The following is a 25,593-nucleotide window of genomic DNA, read 5'->3' on the forward strand; positions in this document are numbered from 1 at the left end:
CCCCAGCTTGACTCTGGTGGGTCCTCTCACTGGCCCTGCACCTCTGGCTTTTCCCCAGTTCTGTATGCATAAATAAATCAATCTTTAAAAAAAAAAAAAGAAATAGATGATTATAAGACAAAATTTAGAAATGTCCTATCTCTTTTATATCACTTTAAAGTTTTAAGCCTTTAAAAGATAACTTTAATTTCAAGCTAAATAGAACATGCAGAATATAATATATATAGCAATAGCCTTATTTTTAAACTTACTTATGTTTCAGACATTTCACTAATTATTTTATTACAAAGCATTTTTCTTTACTTTGTGAATTGTATTTAAAAACAAGTAATTTTACAAACCTCCATATACACTAATACCAAACAAAAACCAAATTCAAGCTTTATTAGCAATTCTAAGTAGAAGAGAATGCCATTATGAACTGGAACAATTAACACGAGCTTTCTAAGGTAAACATATCTTAAATAAAAAAATAGGAAGAATTTAGATATATATATATAAAAAAAAATCAGGGATCGAAAGGAGATTTCCCAAACAGTAGCTGGTATTTTCCTTACCATTTGTATCATTGTGCAAATACATCATTAAATACGCATGTGATATTTACAAATCAAAGCTAAGAGGAAAAAAATTTCTATGAATTGGGATCTTTCATCTGTTATCCCTCTTTTAATCACCTACATTCATTAGTTTACATACCAACTAAGAATGTATTTCTAATTTACTACAGTTGAAAGTGTATCAATTAAGTCATCAATTGTGCAAAGAAGAAGATGAATGTCGCCTTTTTCCTTCATTCGATGATCACCGTGTTTTCTAAGGATGACATCTACATCTCTGCTGACTACTCGGTTAGCAACTTGCATGGATGTATGCCAAGGTATGATGTCATCCTTCATGCCATGGAGCAATCTAATTGGGCAGTTCACGGGGATAGGGCTATGTAACAAGCAGTGGTGTTCAGCTTCTTTAATGAAACTGTACGGAATCTGGTAATCTTCTCCTTCATTGTATTTTGATGGAAAGGTCCACATACCTTTCATTTCTATGTCCATTTTCACCTATTGGGAAAATAAAAGGATGCAATGTTAAACATGCACCATTATTTATCTATGAAAAGTAGTACTTGAGGAAGAGGAAAGGAAATTAAAAAAATATAACAAAAATGTACAATTACATACTATGTGACAGGTGCTGCAACAGTATTTTAAACACAGTATTTCATTAAGACCCTGGCAATAATGCTGTTATTTCAGTTAAGCAGGCTGTTCAGAGGTATTACCTGTTGGTCCAATGTTCTCAATTTATCTAATTCTATCATGTAACAACTTAAAAATTAGGTGTCACTCACCCCAATCAAAAGGGGTAAATAAAGGTGGGGGGAGTATCACCCCAATCAAAAGGGATAAAGGTGGGGAGTACAATATCCCTTCAAACATCCAGGTATTTGTCACATTATGTGAAATCAACTTTTATGAATAAAAATTATTTAGATTTTAGCAGTATAAAAAGCACTTACAGGAGAAACAAGTGGGGGTGGGTAGGGAAAGAAGAATCAAACAGAACTGAAAATGAAAAACAAGACAGAAGTTATTCTGGAATAATCATATATGTGCAATTTTAGGTTAAATGTACACAAATACATAGTTTTTGCATTCTGGAGTCATATGAAATGAGAAAAAATATTGTCTGTAGTTTTGGATGACAAGTCTTCCAAATACTTTCTGCACACTGTGTAGGTATATGATTTCTAATTTATTCTTTTAAAATTTAACAGTGGATGTACTTTGTATACTTAAAGTGTTTCTATTTCCTATTATATTTGGTATTAAGTGATTTTTCTAATAAAAGTAACATATACTTGATGTAGAGAACTTGGAAAATATGAAAAGTATGAAAAGAAATAAATCACCTATAATCCTACCATGTGGTCATACTCACCAGTTTTGGTGTATTTCCTTCCATTGTTTTTCTGTATGCATTTGGTTTACACATACAACCACACACATGTATGTAATATGTAATATACATACACATACAGCTTCCCAAGCTGTTAATTTAATACACATATTTTATATATTTCTGGGATTAAAACAATTTTAATAGAGGTTTTTAAAGGCTGCGTGATGGTCCAATAAAATCAATATAATTGGCAATTCCTACTCTGCTGGACACTTACATAAGACCTTTAGCTGTATATAGTACATTCTTTGGAAACATTATCAGAATTTGAACTAAATAAATTAACATGCTAGTAATGAGAGGGGCATGTTTGAAAAAGGTAATAATTTGGGGTAATAAGAGAATGCAAGCTAAACTGTGCCAATAATGTAAACAGTTTTAAGGCTCTTGCAACATATACCATGAAGGGCATTTTTGACTTAGAAAAAAATTGGTAGACATGTTATCAAAATTAAAGAAAAATAATATAGAATTAAAGAAAAGCAATATAGAATATATTTAAAAATTTTTGTATTTAAATTTTCAATAAAGACACTTATTTTTCCATGTTTAAAGTGCTGTTATTACATATATAAAATATGAAAAAATTAAATTGTACCATATATATGATATAATCTGTTTTTAGGCACTTTAACATAGTTTTAAAATTTTCAATTTAATTATTTATTTAATGAGTAGGTTGCACACTTGAAAGCTATACCTCTAAATGTCTTCAAATGATTTGAAATTATTAAGATTCTAAAAAACTGTAAAATATGACCATATTATTAGAGGTCTCTGCATAAAAACATGTGAACCAAAAATTTAAAGCTGAGATTACAACATTATCGAATCTATTATTTCAGTAATTACATCTTAGTTTTACTGGTTATAAGATGAAGCTATGTTATTGAGCTACAGAGGATGTTGAGTTTTTAAGCCTGGCCCACCAATTAGCTGTTATTTGCATAGAACAGTGTCCATTTGGGAAAAAACAAAAAACAAAAAAAAAAACCTTGACTTTGCAACATATTTTATGTCCCAAACCCTCAAAAACAAAACAAAAAGTTCAGGAATAACAAAAAATGCATTAACCAAAGAAAATATACAATATATGTAAGTTTTATACAAAAAGAAAAACTGTTAAAGCCATGTGATTGTGAAACTTGGATACTAAGCAGCTGTGCATCCTGCCTGGCGCCCTCTGGTGTCCAGAGAATGCAATAATTAGTGTCAGTAAGAGGTGGGTCAAGTTCCTAGACAATGAGAAATGCTGGGTCTTCACATTCTGGGGCTGAACAGAGGGCGGCTTCAGCTCCCCTGACACTTTTAGGGCTAGATGTTTGTGTGGGAAAGGACAGACAGTGGTCTGAGAGTCCCGGCTCTTTGCCCGTGCTTTCAACATGACAAGGGCACAAGACGCTTCTGTTAACAACCACTTCTGGCCTGATCCAAGACTAGCCAAGATAGGCTCCGGATCTTTGTTACTTAAGAGATACCTACTATTCCTATACACTTAAAAATATATAGAGATCTTGTCTTTTATCAGCCACCAACAAAAACTGACTCCTTTCTAATCTGCTATGTCCCGGAAAATGTTTCCTACCAAGAAAACTGGCAATTATTATGGAGCTAGAGGATGGAATGGCGAGTCCAAGATTTAGATGCAGAAATATGCAATGGTTTGAAAATGTAACAGGTGAGGGCACTGAACAACCATGTATGAACAACAACTAAGAAAAAGAAAATGAAACAAAAGAAAAACAAATAGCAGATAAGTGTAACTAAGACCAGCTTTGTAATTTTAGTCTGAGAAAATCCTAAAAGGAATGACTATGCAGACAATGTCATTACTTACCAGGCTGGGGAGAACAATGTGAACTAAGAATACACTTACAACAGATGACATATTGCACTGGTATCAATGCAGAACTAAAGATCAAACTCAGTAACATTCTACTACTCAACACGTAAGCTTTTTCCTTCACTTTATTTTCCTCCTTTTTGTTCTGCTCTTCCACATTTTGCAATAGTGGTTCTCAACTTCACTTGTGGAGGAGAAGGGATTTGGTGTGTGTTAAAATAGATTGCTGGACCCAACTCCCAGTTTCCAATTCAGGTGCTCTTGGGTGAAGCTCAACGACATGCATTTCTAACGTGTTCTCAGGAAATGCTAACACTGAGGCTTGGGATACCTGTTCTGAGCCACTCCCCTAGACTGCTTTTCTTTTTTTTAATATTCTGTGCCTAAGGTATGTCTGGATCTTAGTCTCATGGGTGATATCCAGATTCCTGGGAAAAGACAGTCAAGTAGAACTCAACTGACTGGGGAAACAAACAAAAAAAAATCCCACAAAAATAGCTACTATCCATTACTTACTTTTTTCAGAGAGATGAAGTGCTTAAACATATATCCAGTAATAAAATATAATAAACTAGTTACCTTCTAAATTATTCCAGAAATCTCTTGTGTAAACATCTTTTGCTAAAGAACATGCTAGTAATGAATTAAAAAAAAAAAAAAAGGTTTAGTTAGGCATAAAAAAGAATGCTACCCAAATCTTCAAGCAAGGAATGGTAACTCTCATCTCCTGTGTGCTAATTCTGATTCACAGGAGTGTGGAGCTCTTGCAGAGCTCTGCAGAGACAGAATTTGAAATTGCTTTTAGGCTAAAAAATGTTTCATAATTGATTAGCCAAAGTCTAATATGGTCATAAGAACATAACATATAACATAATATTCTCATAAGCCACAAAATAAGAAGCATAAAGAGATCATGATGATGAGTCAAATAAGTAAATATGGTTAACAAAGAAAATTCTGCTTAAAAAAGAAAAACAAAGTGTGATTTCATAGTGTGGCTCAAATATTTAGCAAAGTGATGTTAAGGGACTATGAAAAAAAGGGAACTTAAACAAGAGACCAGATAGTTAAGGGAGGCATAGATTGCATATCAATGGGCAGGTGAGGTAAAAGATGGGTCAGCATCATGTATCAAAGGGTAGATGAACAGTCAAATAAAGAGGAAGGGAGAAGGGAGGACACAGATACTGAGACTGCCTGAGGATTACCTCGACAGGAAGCTGGTTGAACTGTGTTACCAGGCCGTCTGCAGCTGCAGCTATGCCAATAAGAGCAACCACTTTCTCTGGCCGTGCAATTGCAGCATGAAGCATAAGCCATCCACCAAGGCTAGACCCAACTAGTATCTAAAAGTAAAAAAAAATATATATATATGTATATATAGTTTAAAGAGGGTTTTTCTTATCTCTAAGAATAATTTAATAGAATGCATGTACTTTCCCTCTTTTATATCCACTGGATACCAGACTTTTTTTTAATTCATACAGAGTTGGGGTATAAGTCAGAGGTGCAGGGGCAGTGAAAGGTTTCACCAGAGGCAGAGTAGGGAGCAGGACAGTCCTATGGACGAAGTACACTGCTGAAGGGAGCAGCAGGCGGGTCAGGAGAGGTCTGCCGTGCCATGTGGGTCACCTCCCGGGCCTGGGATTGAACTCACACTGAAGCGGCTGCAGCCAGCTTACAGTGCTTGCAGTTACGCCACCATGGAGGGCCTGGATACCATACTTTTAATGAGTGATATTAAAGTGACTTTAATGATAAAAATAAAATTTTAAGATAAGAAGTAAACTTTTTGAGAATGAAATGCAAGAACAAGTTAAAATCAGACATCAAAATAGGTCATTAAACATTTAAAAATACTTAATAAATTTTCATATTTAAAGAAACAGCTCAAATAACATGAGGTTAATTAGTGTCACCATATTTAACAAAAGTCACCTGTGGTCCAATCGCTAAGTCATCAATTACAGAAAGAACATCTTTTCTCCATTTTCCCACTGTGCTTTCTTGTAGGTTCCCATCTGAATTTCCAACTCCAGAATAATCAAACCTGGGAAAAGGGAAATGTCTATATTTATATTTGCTTCTGTGATTTTAAAGGGAAATGGCACTTTCATCATCTTTTAAATGCCCCAAATATACTAAAATCAGACACTTAAGTTAGTACGTATTTCAGCAAAGCATCCTGGGCTAGCCTTAAAACGGCCCAAGGATGTGCTCTTTTCACCTCTTCCGTTGCTACCAGAGTGGAGCAAGTGACTAACTGCCCTTAACTGGATTATCAATCTCCTAACAAGTCTTCCCGTTTCCACTTTTTATCCTGCTAGTCTATTCTTTATGCAGTGTTCAGTGATTCTTTTCAAACAAAGAACATGTCCTGCACAAACCCACCAAAGGGTTTCTATTTTTACACTGCACACTTTAAAGTAAAAATCCCCATTTTAAGATAAATGATACTGGCTTCTATGTCTCTGATCTCATTTCTTACTTCCTTCCTCTCTAATCTCCTCACTTTCCTTTTTGAAGTTAATGAAATAGACCATCCACATTCCTGTCTCAAGAGTTTCACATTAGCTTTTCACTCTGTAAGGAACATTCTACCTCCAGGTACCCATTGAGTTTTGTTCCCCTTACTTCATTTAGGCCTTTGGCTCAAATGGGCATCCCCTGAGAAGACTTCCCTGACTAAAACTAGACTTCATCTTCATTTCCACATCTTGTTTTATTGTCTTCCTACCAAATACTACTACTTGATATTATATATTTGATTACTTGTTTGTGGCCTGGTCATCTCAGATTGATCTTTTATCATTTCACCAGAGGAAACAGACTTTAGCCAAACTAATGAAAGTACTGTTTCTGAAAAAGGGTTTATGTTTTTTGCCTGTTTTAAGCCTCAGACTAATTTCTTTACTTGGAAGACCTTTATCTAATAGTAATAGTTATTACTATTAGCCTCTCTCAGAGCTTAGCTGAAATGTGTGGGTCTGCTAGACTTAAGTGGTCTGGTCAACCACCTGGAGTGCATCACCCCCTGGAACACCTAGGGGGCCATATAACAAGGGGCCCCAGAAATTGGTCAGTGGAATGCTTTGTTGATAACACTGGATTCATGGCTGGGGGTCTGGGTATGGTTTTAATTACAACATGCAGTCATCACGCAGATAAGAATTATCTGGTCAGCAGAGTCACATTTCCCTGAAGCTCTAGATGACAAAAACACATCTTTAGTTTCTCACATCTTTTTCTCTCTGTCCTCCTACCCCACGTAACTGATGCTGTACGATTATTCTATCAAGAAAAAGGTCAGACTCTTGCTCATTCAGCAGCATCCTGCACTGTGCAACTGCTCCATGACTTCCATATCAGTGTGGTACTGCTGATACAACAGAAATGAAGTTTTGTTGTTTTTTTTTTTTTTGTGGCTAGGTTTAAAAAAAAATCTCTCACATGAAACTTCTATTGAATTCATTTTTTATCAGTCACAAGCAATTTACTATCCACTGAGCTGAAAGATTGTTTATGTGTGTATATAAATATCTAATGATTCCTGTAAGAGTTTATGTATTTGTCTCTGCCTTATTCATGGTGACTAACAAGTGAACCTCACACACTGTTATAATATATACTAAATTAAGAGAAGTGGAAAGCAAAAAATTCAAAGCTTTCACGTTTTTCTGATTTGTAAAATCTGATGAAAACAAACCCTAGTGTTTTCAGTGAATGTGAGAGAATATATGTGACATATAGCATGTAGACATTTTCTTGGAGGTAAGAGATTGTTAAGTGAGGGAAGAAAAGTGCAATTTCCATTTTCTTTTTTAAGTATTACATGCAATGAGTTTGAATCCCTGGATAACGGTATATAACAAGACAAATGCTATAGTCTAAATACAGGGGAAAGAGAAGATAGACCAGGGCAAGAGAAGGAAAGATTCCAGCTAGTACTTCTTCCCCCTAGTGGGCAGACACCTCTACTTGTTACACTTTTTATAGTTGCTGTCCAAATATTTGGTGGTCATGCAAAAGCAGGGAAAGCCCTTTCATTACAGAAAATATAAACAATAATATGAATTGGTTACAAGTGAACATTAACCATACAACACAAAGATAATTTAGATACAAATCACCAGTTGAGAACTTTTATATACAGAGACACTATCCGAGAATTCTCAATACATTCAACAGTCCCAAATCCAGAATTTTAAAATTCTATTAGATATGAGAGAATACCAGTCCTAAAACCATGAATTATATTCCTAAATTTTAACTTTCTCTTATTTTAGGCATGGTGACAGGGCATTAAAAACCATTTTCACACAGCTGTATGTAATTGTTCTTATAATAAGAAAAAACCGATCAATTCCTCAATCAATATCTAAACTTTTAAAAAAGGATTTATTTACACATACAGAACTGGGGTACAGATCAGAGGTGCGAGAAGACTCACCAGAAACAGAGTGAGGAGCCGAACAGGCAGATTGACTGAACTACACTGAGGGGAGCAGTAGGCGGGTCAGGGGAAGTCTGCCACGCCATATGGGCTACCCTCTTGGCTGGGGATCAAACTTGTGCTGCAGTGGCTGCGCTGCTTCACAGTGCTGTGCTTTAATCTGCTGTGCTCTCAGGGAGGGCCCACAAAATCTAAACTATATTTATAATCAAAATTGTAATAAAAGTAAAGAAGATGAATATAAGCAGATGGTAAAATCTCGTAACAATAATGATTAGATTGTAATGATGAGAGCAAATAAAAAGGAACCTGATCAAATTACAAATTTGTAGTAAAGGCCTAGACACTTTACATATTAACATAGTACTACTAAATAGTCCATACACATTATAATTTTATGAGTATTTAACATACCTTTAAAAAGAAAATGTATTTCATATGCATCCAAAATGCAGAAAACGCACATACATCTTCTAGGGAGTTAGGAACTGGTTTTAACTTTCATAGCCTCCATTTAAATTCAGGAACTGGTAAAATGGTGATTTCTCTATTCAAATTCTTTTGGGGGACAAAAAGGGAGAATGATGACTATATTTTTATTATATTTTACTTAGGGCAGTCCCTCTTCCTAAGTTGTGCTTTTTACTCAGTTTTTTTACTGTTCCTTTATAAAGTCTTATTTTATATATATTTTATTGAGGTAACACTGGCTCACAACAGTGTACAGTTTAGAAGGGTTTAGAAGGGTTTACTTTCTCACATAATTAAGTATACTACCTTTCTTTTGACACAATCACATTCTGTTGAGCACTTCTGCTTAATATATCATGTTTCTTGTCTTGTGTTTCCCCATCCTCAACAATGATCCTTAAGGGCAATGACCATATATATAATTCGTTGTATATTTCACAGCACCCAGTAGAGTGACTAGAAATTCTAATTGCAAAAACTACTTCAGTCTTCACAATTAGTTAAATCAAAGCAGTTCCTAAGATTTCTGAGCATGAAAATGAATTCAATTAACTTGATAAAAGGAAAAAACCTTCAGTCCATAAAAATGATATAATTTCGGCTCAGTTAGCGAACTTAAGGTACATATGGTTGAATGAAAATGGTTTTATAATGTCCCTTTTAATGCCTCAAATAAGACAAAGAGTTAAGAGCTCAAGAATGTAAAATATACAGTTTAGGGCTGGTATGCTCTCATGTATTCCAAACAGAATTTAAAATTTGGGATTTGGGACACAATAGAGACACCTAGGACCATGTCACTGAAAGTCCTCATACACAGGACTATATCAAAATTATCTTTAAAGTCTATGTTTTATGTATAGTTATGTTTTTTTTTTTATTTTTTTTTTTAAAGATTTATTTATTCATACAGAACTGGGGTACAGGCCAGAGGCTCAGGGGCGGTGAGAGGCTTCACCAGAGACAGAGTGGGGAGCAGAACAGGCAGACCGACGAAGTACACTGCTGAGGGAAGCAGCGGGCGGGTCAGGAGAGGTCTGGCTGGCCATGTGGTCTCCTCTGGGGCAGGCGGGAATCGAATCATGCGGAAGTGGCTTCAGATTCTCAGTGCTGTGCTTTAACCCGCTGCGCCACCAGGGAGGGCCGTGTATAGTTATGTTTTTAAGAAATTTTAGATAAGTGAAATTACTCTTCTAGAATTCTACATAGAATTTTAGATGTTAGTGTTAGAAAAGAATTGACAAACCATCTTTGGTTTAACCTTTTTATTGGTGAAAAAGAATAGGTCTATAGTTATCTCTATGACTGATTTCTCCAATTCTGGGCCAGTGTCCTTTCTATTAAACTTTACTCTCTCTACTGTGAAATTAGGTATAAAATAAATGTCAAATGTACAAATGTCATTTTACTAAAATAATTATAAGTTTATGAAATATTAATTGTGAAATGACATTTTAGTTAATACACATCCTTATATGTTTATATTCAGATTTCAGGAATAAGGAGAGAAAAGTCAGTGAAAATTGAAGTGCACATTACTAACTTTACAGTACTTGAATATATATATATTAAGGTACATATTTTAAAATAAGATATAAACAGTGGTCAAATAATTGTCCATGTCTCCAATGAAAAACTGTAATATATACAAAATATTACAAAATAGTCAGTTGGTTTATCAGTTTGTTGTCATGTTTCATTATTATATCACTAGTTTCCTTTTCTGCCAGCATGGTCAGTGTGGCACAAAGACCTTTAAAAAGAGTCTTTTAAAGGGTACATTACAAGAGCCCTAAAGTATAAGACAAAAGCTACAGACTATTGAAATATATTAACCAATAAAGATACTGGCATTTGCTTCAGTTTATTAGAGTAGAAGTAATTTTCCACTGCCTTGCTAAATGGCAGCAGTATTTTCTCTGAAAGGTATTGTTCCTACCTTATATAGGCGTGACCTAGAGATCTGCAAAAGTCCTCAATTGCCAATGCTTTTGTACCATTCATATTAGAAAGAAAGCCAGGGATGAAGATAATTCCTGGGCTTTTGCCTTTTAGCCTCTTATAAGCCAGGTTTGGAAGGTCTGGACGACTAAGGAAAGAGAGTGATGTCTTTTGTCTGCAAGCTAAACAAAACACATAAAACATAAACTATATTTTGCAAGTAGTTTTTGGAAAAACCACAGATATTTTCAGATATTAACTCACAGATATTAACTCACCAAACTGAAGTCAAATACTATTTCATTCTAATAAGGAAAACAAAAATAGACAAAGTATAAAGCCACAAGTCTGTATCTTTTAAAATCATGTCAAAATTAAGGTCCAATCTTGATTCTTCCAAAATGACATGAGGAGTAAATTTCAAGGAAAGGAAATGTGGTGAGTCATTAAAAATGTTTTCTTGTTGCTGTATTATCTGTCCTAAATGGTATCAGTCAACACTCTGATTTATCTACTTCAGTGCTCTCTAGTGAGACTTTGTCTTTTTTTAATATTTGAGGCATTTCACATCCTCTTTTTAGGTCTGAGAGACACAGAAACAAGTTTGTTCCGCCAGAGCTGCATCTATATAGCATTTTGTTGTTGTTGTTGTGTATAATTATATACGAATTAAAGCGATTACATGTTTAAAATTGAAAACTCAACATAAAGCTTATTTGCAAAGGCATTGATCCCAAATCCAGCAGCATGGCAAGGGTGTGAATACAAAAAACTAAAAGGTCTGAATTCAGAAAGACCACACATATGCAAGGCTACACACACACTTTATATAAAAAACCACACATATGCAAGACCACACACACACTTCATATATGAGGGGTCCAAACACACACACACACACACACACACACACACACACACTTTATATATGAGGGGTCCAAACGCTAGTTTCCTTTGCAGAGTAATGATTATGGCTTCACTGTAAGAGAGAATCGCAAAGACAAAACTAGAAACTATGCTAGATAAATTTCAGCACTTTCACAAAGAAAACGTTCACACTGTAAATTCTCTCAAGAGACAGCAAAGTACCTGAACAGAGTCACTATCTACAAAGCGTTTAGAATCGCAAAGAAAGAAAAAACAACTCATAATAAAACTCATTAAACGCGCATCTTAATTTTTTCTAGTGTTCGTCTTTAGTGCAGGGGAGACATGCAGAGGACAGGATGCTTGAACTACAGGGCGAACAACGCCAGCAAGGGGTGGGGGCGGAGTTCTCTCAGCCTTCACCGAAATAGCCACAAGCGCCGACAATGGGGGTACCGAAAACGGGTGACGAGACTTTTTGAATGGAGCGCCAAAAATCGTATTGAACAAGAAAAGACGGAACCCAGAAAGTTCGAAAGAGCGCGTTCTTTCCCCCTTTCGGACACTGACCTGGGAGCCAGTGTGGCGCCCGGGACGGTTTAGATGCAAGTAGTGCGCTGAGTCCTCGATGGAAGCCGAAAGAGACGGCCGCCCAGCCCCACCTCCGACAAGGTATCCAAGTAGCCGCAGACGCCATACCCGCACCCGCCATCTTCCCAGTTGCCTTAGCGCCGCGCTCTGACCTACGCAAACGCAGAGCGCACATCATCTGAGACTGCGCATGCGCTGCGGGCAGGTCGACCGGCGGGACTTGCTCAGAACTTCTTAAGTCGTTTAGACACCAGGGGGCACGCGTGTGCAGAACTTTCGGCTCTTGACTTGTCTCTTATTGGACAGTTGATTATTTTCAGTGACTGGTGTGGCCTTTTTAAGGTACTTTCTCAGTGGGCTGATTGCTGTCCACTGAGCTGGAAGCTGGAGAGAGACTGAATCCAACGGTTCAAGATAGGAAACCATCTCCATCGTCCCAAAGATACCAGGGATTGAAAGCATAAAATGCAGGCTTGCTGTTGGTCAAGTGGTTCTGACCCCCTGAGAGCTTTATTTTTATTTATTAAAGATTTATTTTATTTATTTATGCATACAAGAGCTGGACTGTAGGGCGGGGGAGAGGATTCACCAGAGACAGAGTGGGGAGCAGAATAGGCAGATCTACTCAAATACATTGCTGAGGGGAGCATGGGGAAGCCAGGAGATCTGCTGTGCCATGTGGGTCAGCAACAACCTGGCCTGGGATCAAACTCCTGCCGTAGTGGCTGTTGATAGTGTCATAGTGCTGACACTTAACCCCTTGCCTATGAGGAAGGTACCCCCTCCCTTGAAAATATTAATTTGTGCTAGGAATGCTTTTAAGAACTAACCTTAGTCTGATTTGTATAATTACTTGGAGTGGAACCGAGCATTTGCAGCTTCCCCTACCCCCTTTTTAAAAAAGATTTATTTATGCATATAGAACTGGGGTACAGGCCAGAGGTGTGAGGGTGAGGGGAGTAAGAGGATTCACCAGAGACAGAGTAGGGAGCAGAACAGGTAGATCCACCAAGTACACTGCTGAGGGGAGAAAAGGGCCAGTCAGGAGAGGTCTGCCACGCCATGTGGATCACCTCCCTGGCCAGGGATCAAACTTGTGCTATAGCTTCAAGTGCTGTGCTTTGAACAACCTGTTGTGCCAACAAGGAGGGCCCCACTTCACTATCTTGATCATAATAAATTTGGGAAGTGACTGGTGCTAGAGTAAAGGTGAACTCTGAATACAGTGAATCCAGTCATTCTTGGAGTCTTGAGAGCCAGTGTTATTGTAACATACTAAACCACTGAATGGAAAGAGAAAGCCAAGGATAACTGCTTGACTTCAGGGAACACTCCAAAAGATGCTGAGTCATCTTGCCAGTTCTATACCAGGCCTGCTGTAGACTACAGAGGGACTAAATTGCCAATACTGACATTTGCCTATTCCTTCCTTAGTGCCATATAACAGCAATAAACATTTCTTCCTCTGTGTTGGGTAATTGCACATAGTCTCAAAGACTTCTGTCCCTATTCTCTCTCTTTATTTCTGTAGGCATTGTATTCTGTTTGTAGCAAAATGAAAAAGTATGACATTCTCACAGTAGGGAAAGCACTTGACAAAAAATTACGAAGTTTCATGGACCATTTTATCTCTCCATGCTTATTGAGCTAACAAACTAGGAAAAATTGTGGCCAGTGTCAAGTGAAGATGTTTACCAGCAATGATGGGCATGCAGCAAATTTGTTTCCACTCTACTAATCATCAGTGTCGCTTTTATTTACAGGGGTGAAAAAGTGTATTGTTGAGAACAGTTTTTCTTTCTTTGAAATGTGCTGCCTTAATTCCAGGAGATATATGAAGGCAGCAACAAGCATAGTCCTGGGTCTCTGCAAAATAGAGCAAGATGTCAGATTTTTCAAGTTTTATCTCACTTTGTAAACAAACTAGAAATCGTAATGTTAGCACACAAAACGTTTATGTAGATTCTACAATTGACTTTTGCTTTCTAATTCATTTGCCATCATGCTACCAATAGGTAACTTCCTAATGAAGAGTTTATTTTCAAACGTGAAGTCTAGTCAGTATTTTCATCCAAACTCAACATACTTTAATACATATATTTAAAAGTTTACTACATCATGCAAGATATAAAGCCGATTAGAATGCCTTTACAATTCTATGAAGAAAGTACAGTGAAGTTTTATCTTTACATTAATCAACACAATTTTAACAATGGCATCTCATTCTCTTAGATCACTCTAGGGTTTAGCAGTGATCTTACAAAAACATATTATAAAATGTCATCTGTAATTTTATCCTTCATTGTTCAAGTAAAATTATGTGTCACCCAGTAGCAAAATCTTATTATTGGCAACATGAATACATGTATACAAACCACACTGCAAAAAATTTTTAAAAAAAATTGTACCCAGTCAGGCCTGACAAAGATTTTATATGTACTTATAATCTAATCATTTCACCTTGTATTAGTAAGTAACATCATTATTTTTGACTCCTATTTGTTTGCCAAGTTTTACTAAAGAACATACTTAAAAGACACATGTGACATGGCAGACTAAATGACAGCCGAAAGCCATTATAATAGAGACTTGCCTGCAGTCATTTCATTTTCACTCAACAAAAATTAACTTAAAAAACAAAGGCTAATGGTAAAGAACTACAAAATAAAGTAGTACATTATAGAGAACATTAAGTTGAAGTTTACTTGCCTTTTTATAGACTCATACCATGTCTGTAAATAACCATTTTGCCTGTTCTTTGGTGAAAACAGAGCTCTTATTTCATAGTTATATCAGGTTAAGTCTGTGCTCCACAAAAAAGAGAAATCAGACAATCTGAAAAAAATTAGCTACTGGTTGTCTTCATTCTTAGCACCGGGAATGGAGAACTCTGCTGCAAGCAATCTTCAGCTCCTAACACTTGATATTCTCTGTATTTTAAATTGCTCAGTTTGACAGATGCTGTCTTGAGACTGCTTCTTTCTAAAACACAGCTTTTTGTTTTTCCTTCTTTTTCAAAAAATGGCTTGCTGTGTACACAGAATAGCTTATACTGTTAGTGACACTTCAAAATCAACTTCCTGGGCACTTGATGACATAAAAAATCCATTTTAAAAATGTACAGATGAACTAATTGAAGTTCATCTCTTAAAACTACTACTATTAAACAGAAGTCATGTCAAGTCTTTGGTATTGGTGTAGTACTTAAAAATCAGGGCAAAACTCAATTATGTTCTCCTCCAAACCCTTATTATATTTATAAAATAACAATCAGCAAAATGCTCCTTTTTAAAAATGTCAGTTGGTTACCAATAATATCAATACCAATGTTTTGTGCGCTAAAATAATTTCATATTTCCAAGTACATACAGACATTTGGTAAACTGTTTATTTCACCAAAATCAATCATTGATAAAAAATAGTTTACAAGAAATATTCCTATAAGTGATACTATATATCAAAAGTGTTTCCTCACAGGTGTTTCAATTATTCTGGTATTTATGACCAAGCTTTGAATTCAAACACCGTCTTTGTCTTTTACCCATGACTTCACATGGATACACTCTTCAACTGAAAGGTATTCTGAGTACACAGTTAAAGGGGTGGGTCCATTGGGTCTTTTCATCCGGGGCTGACTATGGCTTTACTCTGGTAAGAGACTGTATTGCAATCTGCCCTCACATGGACTTTCGCCCCAGTCCACTACAACAAGAAGTGAGTGTAGCCTTCCGCCCCTGTAACTATCACATCCATCCAGATCCGCATGGCTTCTGGCGAGGGTGCCACCATGTAATAGATTCTGTCGTGTGTCTTGACGCTAAAGGTGAGCGATGGGTTAGGGCTCTAAAAGTCAAAAAAGGAAAGAAACATAAAACAAACGCCTTGAAACTGTAACACTAATACTACATATCTGAACGCTGCTTCTTCATTTAAAGTTCCAATTTATGTGAATCTGTGTTGGCATTGCTGTTGCTCTATTATAAAATGTGGCCCCACCTCCACCAGTTTCTGGCTTGACCATCTTTCTGGCTTCTCTGCACAGAAACCTCCTCACATAGAATTCAACAATCCTCTTCTCAGCACTACTTTGTAAAGCTCTTATAGGAATCTGACAGTGTGTGCTTAGTAAATAACAGCTGTTAATCTAAGCCTTGCTAAGTTCCTTTCGAACCCTTCTCAGAGATGGGTAGAAGTTCACTCATAGAAGCTTAGCACAGCTGCTTGGCAGGATGTATAGAGTCAGACTCCAGAGTATTTCCTCACCTCACCTTCACCAGGACATTTTTCCCCTCAAAAAGCTGACTGGCCCAATGATTTTCATGTATACTTTTCCAGCACCATGCTAATCATATCTATCTATTCAGTCAGAAAAACAACAAATCAAAACTTCTGAGGATTTTAAAAACATCTTTTCTTACAACTTAACAAATTGTAGAAATCTAAAAACCAATGTTTACCTTATTAGCATTCTTGAGGTGATCATAATATACTTCTTCAATGGCTTGAAAGTATATTACTCCTTTTAATTTAGTTTCATGCTTGTCTGCAAGAATAGATGAGTGTTAAGTACTTTATCACTTGATGGACAGGCAAAATTATGATGTTACTGTAGTTATCACTGAAATATTTATATACTATCTAAGATTAATTTAGATAATCTAGGTTAGTGCATCAGCCTGGTTCTGTACTGACTAAATGTGCAAATAAGAGTGAAATTATCATCCCAAACTTCAGTGACTTTGCCCAAGGTGCTGCAGCAACTCCACAGTCAAAAGATAATCTGGGACCACCATCAAATTAGCACACAAAATAGAAACACTGTTGACAGCGATGCAAATTACTTCCCTACATTCTCTAAGGCTGTCAATTATAATAGAAATATTAACAAGCGGATGTGTTGTAATGAAATTTGTAAGAAATGCAGCTTTTATAATTTAAATAATATTCTACTCATATTTCTTTCATATCGAAGTCCTTGCCTAGCTCACTGTTCTCCCTGTTCCCAGTAGATACATGTCAGCGATATCCCTCCAATGCACCATTTTCCAAACTGTTTTCAACAAACCAAACAAGAAATAAGACAAACAACCCACCAAACACATAGTATCACTCGGTGATCTGAACTGTCCTGTAATTTAAACTCCTCAAGGATCATGATGTATGTGAGCATATAAAAGAATTTTAAAAGCATGAATGAAGATGCAAAGAACTCTATCATACCCTATTAGTGGAAGTGCAACAAATAAGAAAGCCCCTCTTGAAGGCAGTTTTGAAACAAACACAATTAGAGGTGCAAAAATCCTCTCAGCAATTCCACTTCTAAAACTTCATTCCGTAAGTTCCACTTGTGCAAGTACAAAGGATTTATGTTTGTTCTAGCATAAGGGGCAAAAGCTGGTGCGCTTGCAGGGAAGGATGTGACCATCGATCACAATGGACCCTACTTAAGCCTCTGCTCAGAGGCGTGTGCTATTGAGAGAAAAATCTTGAGTCACCATTATATATGAAAAATTCATACTACAATGAATAAATTGGCTTTAACTACATTAAAGAAAAACATCAAACACACATTCTGAAACAAAAATGAATAGAGAAAATCTCAGAGGGCATTTTAGGCTTAACTCTTCTGTTTTGGGAAAGAGACTTGCTTTCAACCCGAAAACCTTTATTGTAGTTTGATTTTTTTTAGAAAAAAATGAATGAATGTGCCTTTTCCCAACAATAACAATAAAAAGTTAGTCTGAAAAATAACAGCCCCAAGAAGCTTGGCAGAAAATAAATCTGTTTAATTGCATTTAACCTAGCACTTCCCTAACTCATTTCATTTATTTCTTCTTTTGGGAAGAGCTATTTTAACTAGTAACAGGTCTAGTGGGTTTCCACCAGTTTCTGTATAACAGAAACTGTGTATCTTTCAAACACTTGCTGGAAACAATCCTGTAATAATTCATGGGAATACAGTAATACTTTGTTTCCTGAAAAATAGATATAAAATACAATCTGGAGATTAAAGTCTTGTCAGTGTGTCAAGCCAACAGCAACCTAGGGAATGAAACTGTTGGTCAGACACCGCATATATGAGGACAGTCTCTGAAGAATGAGGCCTCATGGCACAATTGTGAGCTAGTGAAGAGAATCAGCAACGCTAATGTTTAGTGACGACGTGGTTTTCGCTTGGTCAGTTGCATTATCCCATTAATTTACAGGCATATTTTTCTGTGTCTCATGTTACTTCAGGGATTCTTGTAAGATTATGTAGTTAATATGCAGAAGGCCAAGCACAGAGGATAGGGCCTGGACAAAACAGAGAGCTAAGCCTGCCATTTCCAGCACCCCACTAGCAGCGCCTGCACACAGACAAGGCCATTTGCTTCACGGACAAGCTGAAGGGCCGTGGTCCCAGTAGTGTACAATCTGCCTGTGGGCGGCTCTCTTCCTGCACTCGGCGGTGTTTACAGGTAGAGTGGGGGTGAGGATGGCAGGAGCAAACAAAACTGATCATGGCTACAGAAGGAGTCTCATGGGGAGCATTTGTGAAACCAGGCCTCACTGGTCAATGATACACAAAAATCATAAAAGCTGAATTCAATTGAATTTTCTTTTATGAAATAGGATTCTGAGCAATAGTTCATATACCAAAAAGGTTTATGTATTTAAGAAAAAAATTGAAAACTGGTCACCAAGAAGTTTAAATTCACATGGGTCACAAGAACAAAGTGGCAATGAACCACTCTCCTGGTGGACAGATGACGGCATGAAAAATCCAAAGAGGAGTTGTTTTTTCTGGAGCTTTTTAATAATTTTCTTTGTGGAAACGTCTCTATGAGGCTGTGTGTGGAGACCAGCACACAGCAAAATTTTGTTTAAGCCTTCTGTAGACACTAAACTGGCACTTCTTATCAGATAGGTACCTTTCTACTGTACTAACTGAAGAGAGAATGTCCCTGGCTTCTTATAAAACCAGAGGCCCTACAGATACAAATAAGAAACCTGTGAAGACAAATAGGAAACTGGCTGTAATGCAAGAGCTCCTGAAGCTACTAACCACACCCAAAGAGACCCTAACTAAAAGCTACGCACCCTCCATCCTCACACCAACTTTGGGGTTCCATAGCTAGTGCTTCTTGTGCTCCCTCGCCTCCCTTCAGAGGCATCTCCTGACTTCACACAAAAGGTTAAATGACTGGACTGCCACTTGTTTTCACTTATTGTGTTATACTTTATAGCTGTGGCTGAATAACACTAAAAAATGTGAGAATCACCCCAAAGCAGGGACCCTCTACAGCTTCTGGTGTGATGCTCCTCCTCTACCACAGCTGAAAAGAGAGCTGAGCTGGTAGTGCACGTCGTTCATATGTGATGGGAGAGGAGGCGGGAGGCTTTTCAATACTACACCAGTGAACCCCTGCATTTTGGGAATATTTAGTAGCATGTGTATCTCCTAATTCATCATTTAAAGCACCCAAAATATTTGTCACTTGGTAAATACTCACTTCTTCACTCGTTCAGTGATGGGTTTTACTCTGTGTTTAACAGGCCATTCTAGTTTATAAACTACAGTTAATGTCTGTCAGCCAGGGCTGCCTAATTGTGTGTGACTTGAATAGGGCATATGACCAAAAATAAATAAATCCAAACCCTTTTTCTTGGTTTTGTGCCTTGTGATTTAAGACAGTATTTTGACCCTTCCCTCAATTTCATTTAATATTTATTTGAATTTCAGTTTATTTCAGAATTAGAACATCCTAATTCATATTTTAAAAGTAACCTATCAATTTTATCATGTCTAGAGGAAATTTCTATCATGCAGACTATATACCTTGAATATAAAACTATGTATATCTACAAAGTTCATTTGCCATTATTTCTACAGTGACCAATTTAATGATTTACATCGTTGCCTGTGCTTTAGCAGAAGGTTCCTGATTTGAATATACCACTTGGAGTTGTTTGTTTGTTTTTTTTTAATCACCCACCTGCATAGTAAGAGAATGTTCGCTTGTTCCGATCAAAAACAAACCAACGTTTCTTCCAAGTTTTAATTTTTCCACCCATTTTTATGAGGAATCCGCGGCAGGTCTTCTCTGTGATTGAGACGTGGTAACAGGTATCAACATTGTGGCCAGCAGTCTCCACGTGGCCCCGTAAATCGAAGTCTTCCTTCCGGACTGGCAGGTAGCGCGTCAGGGGGCGGGCCTGGAAGGAGAGAGCATCTCATACAGAGGCCACTGCTCCCCGCAGATCATACATATTTAAAAGCAGAGATGAACTGTTAAGCCAAAGCTCTAAAATGCCGGTGTGGTTGTGAACACTTAAGATAAATGTTACCTGGAGTCTGAAGGATGGTTAGTGTTTTACGAAGGCTGCCACAATATGGGGAGGAAAAAAATAGATAAACTCAGCTGATAGACTGCATCCCTTTAAGTGAGCGCACGCGAAAATGGAGAGGCTTCCTTCTCTATCAAATTTCTGGGAACACGTCCTGCCGCAGCTTAACAGCCTTTCCCCTTCAGTCAGCCGGGACATGACATGATGGACTGATTATTTAGTAAGCACAGCTTCCACAGATATCCTCCCCCTGCGCCACCCAAACTGTGCATGTCAGCTTCCACACACTCTCCGATGGAAATGGAAGGTGGAGATATGTATTTTGAGGAGTGAAGCTAAAGTAAGTGACACAGAATCAGAGCTGTGACTAATGAGCTGTCCAGGACTAACAGCAGAGGGAGGTAGCAGAGACCTGTCCTCTAATTCACCTTGGTGGAGCAGTTCATCTAATCTGGGTGCACATGTCACCATGGGCACCATTTCTAAAATGGGGTGTTATTTTGTTAAATAATCCCATTCTTTTGTTTGGGGGAAATGACCTAAACATATTGGGGGGAAATGACCTAAACATATTGGGGGTGGAGGTGGGGATGTGCAACTGATATTAAAAGAGAATTGTGCTTTGAGGTTGGGCATCAGAAGCCAAATAGGCACACTTGCGCTGTGGATCAGAATTTGGCCTATGTTTGGTACAGAGAATCAAATGAATGAGTTCTACTTTTTCTTCCTTCCTTTAGTAAAATGCCTTCGATCTAGTGGTACTTTGCAGACAAATCACAGGCTTACTGATATCCTAATGCACACTAAGTCTTAAAGACAGCTGCTGTTAATATAACAGACTGCTGACAACTGAAAAGAATAAGGGAAAAGATAACCTTTTCTCTTTCTGTCTAGTCAATCATGACAAAATGTATCTGAACTTTTAATTACATGGTACTTAACAAAATTTTAATTCCTCAGAAAATGTTAGGTGAGAAGCACTGGTGATAAGAACAGAAATTCAAATTCTACAATGACCATGATAGGAAGTCAAACAAAAGAGGTGTTTTTTCTTGATCTCACTAGTTTTGTGCACATATATGTAGCAAAGGGAAACGGGATAATACTGAGACATAGGGAAAAGCCCCTAACACTAAAATCACCACCAACACCATGGAATTATAAAATATAGAACACGTTCCCTTCGACAGCCAAAGTTTTTAGTTTGGGTTTCTATTTGTTTTTATTATCAACCAGCTGCACTTTTCAAAGCTGCTCACAAATCATTCTTTTAAATATACTCCAAAAATTGTACCTAACATTTTCTGAGAGAAGAAAAACTGTCCTTTTACCAAAATTTTTCACACAAAATGTTCTCTGCTTACGAAGTTTCACAAACTTTTTGAAATAAACACATTTTTGCCCATTAACACACCTCTCCCTGGCATTATTGTCAGATTTAAGGTGCGGGAAAAGGCAGCCTCTACAGAATGACCACCAGAGGGCACCCTACTCACATCCATCCAAATCGACCAACCTGTGCCCTTTGTTTCTCCCTTATTTTCACTTCTTTTTCAATTAATTTCTGCCTCTGGCTAGTTTCTTCCTGCAATTGTTTTTCCAGGAGCTCTCGTCGTCGTTTTTCTTCTTCCAGAGCTCGTTTCTTGGCTTCCATTTCCCGTTCCTAAATGTCGTCATGCAGGACAAATTTTATTTTAAAACATACTGGATATAATTGAATAATTACAACTATATAAAAATTCTTATCAGACAATTTTTGGTTTTATAATCTAGCTCTTTACAATGTATGACCTGAACTAAAAGAACCCATAAATGCCTTTCTCAGCGTTCAAAATCATCCCATGAAGAAATGCAACCATTAAATTAACATTTGAATGTGGGTGTTATGTTAAAATCCAGCTTGTGACTATAGTCACTTCATAATGATGGTCTCAACCTCCTATTTTTAATAAAAAGCCTCCCAAACCGTCGTGGTCATGTGACTTCCCCCTCCCTTGACTACTGCCTGCCAGCTGAAGGCCATCAGGGCTTCCCATCCCTGCGGTTGCTGTGTAGCTTCCCGGCTGAGGGTCACAGAGGAAGCACGTGGGGAAGTCAGAAGAGGAAAGGAGGTGCCCTCCGGACAGGATGCAAAGGCATTCTGGGGGATTCCTAAGGAAGTTCAGATTCTGACTTGGAATACAGTCACAATAAGATGGGATTTTTAATATTACAATAGTGCAATTAATGTAAACTGGCAAGGGAGGGAGAAGGCTGCAGACATGACATTTCTCTTGTTCCTGGCAGGAGCACAGAGTAGCCATCGGGCGGAAATACAGTACAAAGCATTCATTTCAGTCTATGGCAACATTGCACATTTTAAATTAGAGAAACTTGTCCTGCAGCAAAGAGCCTTAGAAATCATCTCTGAACAACCTTACTGTTCAGATCAGAAAACCAGGCTGAGAAAGTCTGAGTGATGGCTTTCGAGCAATCACACTGCTTAATAAGGTCTGTGGGCCATTTCCTGATACCAAGTATGCAGAGCATCTTCAACATCACTGACCACTGGTGTAAAGATTTCAAGCCTACCCTGGATTCAAGCAGTCTCGTCTTCTCTGCATGAGCCTGCTTCAAAAGTCTCTCCATTTCTTCTATTCTTGCAATATTTGAAGTGCTGGCACTGAATGAAACAAAAGTCTTTCAATAATGTTGCTACATGTCTCTCTTTTTCTGCCTCTCCCACGCTCTGTCTCTCTCTCACACGTGTGCACACACACTCACATTCAAAGGAAATATTCAAATTAAAGAATGTTACTTAGGAAACTCATTGGCCTGAAGAAACAAGTCCATTCGACTCAGAAAATTTTGGCATATTCTGCTTAACTGTATTTTGCTTCTTAAACTGAGGTTAAGTTGGTTGGTGTCTACTGCCAAAATAAAGTGTTTGACTCGTAAACAAGCATATAAAAATGAGCCTTAGAAAATGTCCTCCCAAATTGCTCTCTCCAAAGTCTAAAAATTATGACCCATGGTTAGCTTAATAATTCTAGGTACCAGCCCAGCCAGATTATCACCAAAGGTCATACCATGAACAGCTAAACTTTGAAGCCACCCTGCTTGATTTGGAATATGTGTCACAAGTTGCTTATTGCCTGTACTTTTACACATGCGATCATGTTACATCTCAAATAATGACACCAATGAGAAATGACTTTTCTTATAAGTGTAAAGGAATGGCAATGTTATGTCAGTGATATCCACTGAGCATACCAATGGGACCAGCAAAAAATTCAATGTCTTTGGCTCTCCCTGGTGGCTCAGTGGGTTAAAGTGTATCACTACAAAGCTAACCACAGCTGCCTCAACACAAGTTCGATCCCCCCACCAGGGAGCTGACCCACATGGCGCAGCAGATCTCTCCTGTTTCACGCACTGCTCCCCTCAGCAGTGTTTTTCAGTCAATCTGCCTGTCCTGCTCCCCAAATTGTCTTTGGTGAATCCTCTCACCACCCCTGCACCTCTGGCCTGTACCCCAGTTCTGTATGAATAAATAAATCTTTAAGAAAACAATTCAGTGGCTACACGGCTGGAGATGGAAGGGTCCCTGAAAAACACACAGACCTATTCAGATGAACTGGCTGGAAGTCACCTGGTTAGAAACAAAAATTTTCAGCCCATAGCTTTCAAACATTTGTAATTTTGGCATATCTTAGGGACCAGCTTTCAAACATTTACCCATCTTCAAATATTACTAAACACATTTTAGAACTTTTCAAGGTGGTTTTAGTTATTTAAGAATATTTCTAATTAATGTTCTGCCAATTATATTTAACCTGTTTGCTTGTAATATTTCCACAAACACTACTTTTCTGTGGGTCATTCTGTAATTTAGCAAAAAAAAAAAAAATTAGCAAAAAAAGATATTTTATGCAAAGTTGACTTTTAATTGCTGTTTTCTAAGACCAAGACCCGTTTCTTAAGTTGTGTATAAACTGTAAGAAAATATACAACCTAATGATGCTGAAAAAGCAAAAGCATCATCTGATGCAACTTTCCCGTAAACACAAAAATGACATATAAACAAAAAGTGAAAGGCAAACATCTACAACTTTGAGTAGTTCTACAAAGCTACAAATGGTTTTTGTGACATAATCAACCACAAGACTAAGTTTTTATCACTAGAATTTCAGCATAGACTCACCATTTTAATATATTTATACTTTCAGAGTATTTTAAATACATAATTTTTGAAAATCTTAGGAAAAGAAAAATTTTTAGTCCTTTATTTTCACCTCTCTTCAAAAAGTTTCTAATTAAAGATGTGTTGTTAAAACACACTTTCCTAGCATTAGTTCCTTCTGATCCATTTCCCTGATGTTTACTGAATTATTTTCCAACAGAGTAATGGCTACAAGCTCATCACAGGCTAGTCCTGATTCTTTTAAGGTAGATGGTGGCACAGCAAAGAAATGCTTGGTTTTTTCTCTCCCTCTTTTTAGTAGGCCTTTTATGAACATCTACTTGGGATTCAATTTTTTTTTTAAAAGATTTATTTATTCATACAGAATTGGGGTACAGGCCAGAGATGCGGAGGGTGAAAGGATTCACCAGTGACAGAGTGGGGAGCATAACAGGCAGATCGACGAAGTACACTGCTGAGGGGAGCAGTGGGCGGGTCAAGAGAGGTGTGCCGCGCCATGTGGATCTCCTACAGGGCAGGCGGGAATCGAACTCATGTGGAAGTGACTTTAGCTTCTTAGTGCCGTGCTTTAACCCGCTGCGCCACCAGGGAGGGCCTAGGCTTCAAATTTTTGACACTCAGAGGGTATGACAGCACAATGTAGTAAATACTATCAGTAACTCCAACTTTGGTGGCTGGTTCTCCGTGATCTCTAGCAGCACTGTGTGCAAGAACTCTGGGGAGTAAGGGTGGTCATACCTAGTCCTCTCCAGGAGTGACCCCCTGTAACAAAGTTGCCTTCTTAATGTTTTCCCTTTTGGAAAACATTCTAGAAGTGTGTGGGTGAGGAAATAAAAACAAATGAGGTTTTGCCGCCCACTGTGCTGAGTCCCCAGATCTGAACTTGCACCATCTGTAAACAGAATAGAAGTGGTTCTGTTTAGGCTACTTCCTATCCTCACTGCAGCATGGCTC

At 37.6% G+C, this 25,593-nt stretch overlaps 2 protein-coding genes across 9 annotated transcripts in view; both read right to left on the bottom strand.

Moving 5' to 3' along the window:
- Positions 1 to 358: 358 nt before the first annotated feature.
- On the bottom strand, positions 359 to 12,249 carry ABHD10 (abhydrolase domain containing 10). Its single transcript, XM_004675224.2, has 5 exons — positions 12,108 to 12,249; positions 10,669 to 10,852; positions 5,744 to 5,855; positions 5,014 to 5,151; positions 359 to 1,061 (listed from the first exon to the last, which is right to left on the bottom strand). Exons 1-5 carry the CDS (start codon positions 12,247 to 12,249, stop codon positions 717 to 719), a joined length of 921 nt encoding a protein of 306 aa, XP_004675281.1. The 3' UTR covers positions 359 to 716.
- Positions 12,250 to 13,858: 1,609 nt separating this feature from the next.
- The window catches only part of PHLDB2 (pleckstrin homology-like domain, family B, member 2), an 87,138-nt gene continuing 75,403 nt past the window's right edge, over positions 13,859 to 25,593 (bottom strand). For 4 of the 8 annotated variants that reach the window (XM_012734091.1, XM_012734097.1, XM_012734074.1 and 1 more), the window contains 5 exons: positions 23,028 to 23,118; positions 21,973 to 22,119; positions 20,105 to 20,324; positions 16,586 to 16,671; positions 13,941 to 15,945 (listed from right to left, as the gene is read on the bottom strand). In XM_012734091.1, the coding sequence (XP_012589545.1) occupies positions 15,772 to 15,945; positions 16,586 to 16,671; positions 20,105 to 20,324; positions 21,973 to 22,119; positions 23,028 to 23,118 (718 nt within the window). In that variant the 3' untranslated portion in view covers positions 13,941 to 15,771. Of the gene's footprint in view, positions 15,972 to 16,585; positions 16,672 to 20,104; positions 20,325 to 21,972; positions 22,120 to 23,027; positions 23,119 to 25,593 lie in introns of all 8 variants that reach the window. The other 4 variants (XM_012734085.1, XM_012734069.1, XM_012734101.1 and 1 more) reach the window with 2 other exon arrangements.

This window comes from Condylura cristata, unplaced genomic scaffold (genome assembly GCF_000260355.1).
Source record: "Condylura cristata isolate star-nosed mole 26May11 unplaced genomic scaffold, ConCri1.0 scaffold00003, whole genome shotgun sequence".
In the NCBI taxonomy this organism is placed as follows: domain Eukaryota; kingdom Metazoa; phylum Chordata; class Mammalia; order Eulipotyphla; family Talpidae; genus Condylura; species Condylura cristata.

What these genes read in the sequence shown, in the direction of transcription:
- ABHD10 (XM_004675224.2), bottom strand. Translation starts at nt 12,249, where the DNA reads ATGGCGGGTGCGGGTATGGCGTCTGCGGCTACTTGGATACCTTGTCGG. An exon ending in GGCGCCACACTGGCTCCCAG is followed by an intron (nt 10,853 to 12,107) that starts GTCAGTGTCCGA and finishes TGTTTTGTTTAG; the next exon opens with CTTGCAGACAAAAGACATCA. An exon ending in TCAACCAGCTTCCTGTCGAG is followed by an intron (nt 1,062 to 5,013) that starts GTAATCCTCAGG and finishes TTTTCCCAATAG; the next exon opens with GTGAAAATGGACATAGAAAT.